This window comes from Watersipora subatra, chromosome 11, assembly GCF_963576615.1.
Source record: "Watersipora subatra chromosome 11, tzWatSuba1.1, whole genome shotgun sequence".
Classification (NCBI taxonomy): Eukaryota; Metazoa; Bryozoa; class Gymnolaemata; order Cheilostomatida; family Watersiporidae; genus Watersipora; species Watersipora subatra.
The window spans coordinates 25,710,494-25,716,493 of NC_088718.1; the positions used below are offsets into that span (position 1 = coordinate 25,710,494).

Sequence of the window (6,000 nt, forward strand, 5' to 3'; positions counted from 1 at the left end):
GCTATTGAAACACTTATTGTACAGTAACTTGATGTGCGCACAACTCCACATTCACACCATGAAAACATAGTAACATTGTAAGCCACTTATACAAACATCAGTTAGTTTTAACAGAAAATGTAAAGGAGAATATTAGGCCCTATACCTAATTCTGAGCAAGATAATATGCAAGATGTTTTTTTGGGCAGAGAAACAGGTGTGGACAGGTAGATGGAGCTAAAACAAGTTTGATAGATAAGCAACAAGGTGTCAGGTTACGGTTTATCAGATATATAGGTTAATAGTCTACACTTTTTGTAACATACTTGTAAATGACACTCAAAGTTGATCGACCATTTAAAGTGAATACAATAGAAATTAACAATACCAAAGTAATTGGTCCTTGTTTGGCTAAAATTCGGCTATGAATCCTCATAGCTGAGTAATGTTACTGTCTGTACAACTGTCTGTCCCACTTATCCCACAGTAACAAAATGTGCACACAATTCCAAATCCACATCATTCACGCAATTGAAACGGCGGTAGACAGTTGTAAAAACTTTCTATTATCATGCATGGGACTACATGGCTTCTTCTACATAACTTGTTGTTAAGCTTTCATAACCTTTATAATTTGAGTGGCATCTGAAAGTATTCAGAATAAATCAAGCTTCCTCTGTAGGCTTTATAAAAGAATGGGTTTGGCAAGCATATACAGACAGACAATTTCCAGAGTTGTCTCCAAGTGTCTTAAAATAATGGTTTTCATATAGTTTTTCTTATCGGAAATTTTTTGTAGAAATTGGCGCCTTTAGTCACACAGTATCCATGCTGGTTAGTTAACTTTTGAAGTTACATTTATCATACATAGTGTTGAGCTTTGGACACTAGTTCCAACGCGCCTTGAATTTTTGTTTATGGCCGTTAAAGGAACCCAGAACTGACCATTAACATCGAAAACTCTACAGTTGCGTGCCACCATCTTTAACATTTGACCACTCAATGTTTACAAGCTCTCAGTCTGTCTGTATAGGAAAGCAGAGCCAGTGATTGAGATATTTAGCTCACCATGCAGCTTATCTTAAAAATTTGTGACTTATTCATTTTTTACACGTTAGGGAAAATGCTGAAGCTATGATTTTTGCGAACAACTTCGCGCATGTAGCCTTTGAGAAAAAATGAGATAGTCAAGCGATGATCATTTCTCAAACCTAGGTTTTTAAGTAAGATGTCATAAGGCTACTAATAGGTCACTTTGATTTGTTCAATCTGTCAACCCCATCTCCTGTGTGAGGTGGTGAGGATTACGGCAGTTCCAGTTCCAGTTCGACCACACCTCCTGCTGGAACTACCATCACTTCTCACTAATAGCTTTAACTCTGCTGGCCGTTTATAGATTCATTAAAGCTAATCTTATTGATATCTATTCTCAACCTCAGATTTATATGGTACCTGGTTGTGCTTGCAGGTCAATGACAAGTTCTCCATCTGCTCCGGCAAACCAATCAGCTGCAGAGAAGCAAAGAAGTGCAGAAGAACTACTAAAGCAGGTTCCGTGGTTTAAACCAAAAATGAGCAGGTAGGGCAGCCATTCACGTTTTTCATAAAATATGTTCAACTTGCTTGATGGGTATCAACGTGACAAAATATGCATAAACAAGTCTCGGCATGGCCAAACATGCATAAACAAGTTTAACCAAGTCTCAGCATAACAAGATCTGTCTGTTTAAACAAGACACAAAATAGCAAAACAGATTGCCAGATGTGAAAAAATATGTCAGCATATCTCAAAATGTTTAAAGATGTTTCAAAATGTCTACCGCCAATGATCTAGAATATGTATTGGCAGATCTCCGAATGTGGCAGCAGTTTTCATCCTCATCATTCTATTAATTTTTTTCAACATTTTTTCTTCAAACCAAATCTTAGCTCAGTTCACCTGGGAATAAAACTATCTTAGAAACAAAAAACAGCATTGCACAATATATTCCTTAAAAGTATTGTATTCCTCTGCATAGAGCTACATTTGATAATTTGAAAACGTGCTAAAATTGCCAAAAGCTTCTTCGACTGCCTTAAAATAATTTTATCATAATTTCTAATATGTTAGAATAATTAATATTTCTCTAACTAGCATCATTGGATGAGGTTTTTATTTGTTTTTTTTTCTTGAAATGTGATTTTTCAGGCTACTACTCGTACCCCAAAAAACGTTTAAAACAAAAATAATTCGTAAAATAACAATATTTATTATAATTTTGACAATAGAGATGAAATTAGGTGGTGAGAGCTAAATCTAAAGTTGGTTTCACAAAGTAGAGGAACTGCTGCTACATAGTTTAATAGAATCTATAAAACAATACAATAATTTTTTAAGTGTGTTGCAACCTGCATTGACCAAAAACCATAATGTATTTAGGAAACTTTAAAAAAGTGAAAACTTAGTCTTCCAAGTGATTCAATTATACTTTTGATATGATCACTTTAGACCATATTTGTGCTAAAGAACTTTGTTTGAGTCCCGTAAAGTTGGGAGTTGTGACGCTTATGTAATGGTGGCTGACTTTAGGGAGCTGGTGCTAGAGAGTCTAGCAAAGGAAGATCTTGGATCATTCATTATACGAGAAAGTTCAACCCATAGCACCTGCTTCGCCTTGTCTGTCAAAGTGCCAAAGTTCAATAATCCAACAGGAATTGCCCATTACATAATTCACCGTACTCCTTCTCAAGGCTTTAAAATCAAGGTGAGTTCATATCCTTGTGCACACCTTATAAGTTGCAATGAAAAAACCTTTCTTTGTTTTTGTTTGCAAAATTTAAAATTCTAGCAAATATTAAAATTTGATCATAGATAGAAAATACCTTATCACATTTTAAAAGGTTAAAATTGTCTTAAAAGCTAGGTTTGGTTTTGATGACGTGACTTAATTCAAAATTTTTATGATTTTTATAGGCTTTAAATAGAAAAGATAGAAAACAATAGAGAAACTTGATTAAATAACAATATGCGTCAGGCATCGATTGGAACAACACAGAAACTTTATCGACAATCCATTTTTGCTGGCAGAAACTTATTTTATTATGTTTTTTTCAAACTGTAATATAACAACAAAAATGAATTTCAACAAAAATTTCAATACTATTTAAAAGCGCTTTATTTTTTGCCTTACTTTACTATGCTGAAGATTTTAGTTAGCCTAAAGGTTAGAGCTACATATAATATAACTATTGCATTAGTCAACTACGTTATAGTCATCTCATTTTGTACTGTTCATATAAGCTGTACAGATCTTGAGTCTGTGTTTCAGAGCAACGCCACATACTAATAGGGAATAAGTCTGTATTATTGCTTAAATTAGTTAAAAACCAAAGAATGGATGTGTGAAGTCATTATATTTTTACTAACATAAAACTGCTATACTGACTCTGTAAATGTATATACATGTATGGGCTATACTGACACCGTAAATGTATATACATGTATGGGCTATACTGACACCGTAAATGTATATACAAGTATATTATTTTTTCTGATGAATGCTGCCTTAGCACACATTTTCATAATGGCAGCTGCAAGAACAGTAATTTCTCAAAAGTATTCATATGCTCTTCAATCTCCTCATAAATGCTTTTCTGTGGCCACTTGAACTGATACCATGTTTTGACAAATATGTTTGCTAGCTTATGTTCCTATTCAACAGTTCAGAACAGCAAACACTAGTAAATCGGTCAGCTGTTAGATACAAGACTTTGTTTCCTAAGTAAACAGTACATAAGTGTTGGTACTAAAAATGAAGCAGTGCTTTGACAGGTGTTTGAGTAAAGGTCTTTCATTATAAAATGTTAAAAGATCAACTACTTTCTACTGTAATATACACATCTATGTCTATGTCTACACTAAAATACTCATCTTTGAATGCACAATTCTATTTTTAGCAATATTTTACTGAAATGAACACTGGTTTTCCTTTATAGTGAATCATGGCAAAAGGTAACAATTTATCTAAAATAAAATAATTATACTGAATTTTTTGACAGCTGGACAGTGATATGCTACGATACCATTTCAATTTCAGTTGAATAATTGTGAGTAAATTTATTATCCAGAAGTTTGTATTATAAGTTTTTATTATATTTTGTGAATAATTTGTGCAGGGACTAGAGAAGGAGTGGTCCAACCTGTCTTCACTTGTCATTCATCACACTATAATGCCCGAGCTGCTGCCCTGCACTTTAAAGATACCTCCTCCCATCTCTTCACGCTGCCCTAGCTCTGTATCTAGAAGAAGTAACTCCAGCCGTGGCAGCAGTAACAGCGCCAGTCCCGTACTAAATATTAGTGCAGCACCTTCAGTAGACAAGTTAGCCCAAGGTCTAGAGAGACGATTGAATGTAACTAACTGTGAAGGAGTGGTATGATCGGCGACGACTATGCTGGTAAAAGTTTCGCACTCATGACAATTACATATTGTTTATTATAATTTGCTTCACATTCCGATTTAGCACAACTCTTTTACACGAAGAGGCAATATTTATGAGTATTTAGGCAGCACTTGACACACTTGTTTATCGATGAAGGAAGGTTTATTAGTGTTCAGCTGAGTTTTAAAGACAACCAAATTTGTAACAAAGTTTTGCGAGAAATTCTTGCTCTCTATTTTAGAAAAGTGTCTAAGAAATACTTTGAAAGTAATATATATATATTTTGTACAGTATTATATTATGTGTACTATATTTTGATACATTTTCAATCTCTGCCTTTACAAGATATCTGAAAAAAGCCTTTTTCCCTTAAATTCATATAAAACTTTTGGTTGTGACCTTTTTGTTTTACCATTTTCCACTTGTTTCTAGTTGTCTTAAGCCATGGCAAATGCTCATGTTAATCAACACAACTACATAACGCTCGATAAAGTGTGTATTGAATTTTCGACGCAATAAAGTTTTTCACATTCTCTATAATCAACTTATCATTAATGCAGATTGTCAGGAATGATCTGAGAAAACTGCGTAATGTCATGCAAGTTTACGCTTGTACAAAGAACTCAAATTGACATCACATTGTGCAAGGCAGAGGTAGACAACTTCACTCTAATCAGGAGTAGTTTTCTTACTGAACCTTTACTATAATAAGAACCATGCCTGTACATCCATCTGTCTGGAATCATGGTTAGATGTTAAAAAAAATTACATCAAATGAGATTTGAACACATTTATCTTTGTAGACCAATACTTTATGACTTGCACCAATCAACGGCCTTCCAATTTACAGTGTAATTGTGTACATAGCTATTACACTTGACAATCTCTCACAACGCACTGAACTGCCAGGGTCCTAGCACATGTAATTACTGCTATGTTACTGCCAGGGTCCTAGCACATGTAATTACTGCTATGTTACTGCCAGGGTCCTAGCACATGTAATTGCTACTATGTTAACCAGACCATCTCACAACGCACTGAACTGCCAGGGTCCTAGCACATGTAATTACTGCTATTTTAACCAGACCAGATCTATTGAAAGTGAGAAAAATCTCGAATAATGACAGAAACTCAATTAAATGTGTAATTTTTGAAGTTATCTGCTCTATGCCTGAGATTTATGAGGTGGCTACACACCAGCATGCCACATCTGGTTGTAGAAGCAAAACCAGAAAAAGAGTTAATCTTCATCCCATTTTATTCATTTCCAGCTCAACAATTGGCTTTGAACAACAATGACAGGACTTGACACAAATAACTAGTTATATATAAACAATATAGTATATGCATATGCACGCTCGTTATAAATACGTGAATATCTAGTCATTTTAAATAATAGACAGTTCTAAATGTAAATTTGATCAATAACAGAATTATTTTTCATTCATCATTTGAGTGCAGACGATCAGAACTCACTCTGATCGAAGCTCAATAATCTTGGACATGTGACTATAGCAAGAGGATAACTCCAACATGTATGTATATGCACACATCGTATTAGTTACTTTGCGGAACAAAAAATATTGCAGCTGTGTATCA

The 6,000-nt window shown here is 34.4% G+C and overlaps 1 protein-coding gene across 1 annotated transcript in view; it reads left to right on the plus strand.

The window, feature by feature from the left end:
* LOC137408822 (uncharacterized) overlaps positions 1-4,935 on the plus strand; it is a 52,971-nt gene extending 48,036 nt beyond the window's left edge. Inside the window, exons 9-11 of the mRNA XM_068095402.1 lie at positions 1,448-1,558; positions 2,549-2,723; positions 4,135-4,935. Of these exons, the coding sequence (XP_067951503.1) occupies positions 1,448-1,558; positions 2,549-2,723; positions 4,135-4,398 (550 nt within the window). The 3' untranslated portion in view covers positions 4,399-4,935. The remainder of the gene's footprint in view (positions 1-1,447; positions 1,559-2,548; positions 2,724-4,134) is intronic.
* Positions 4,936-6,000: the final 1,065 nt, after the last annotated feature.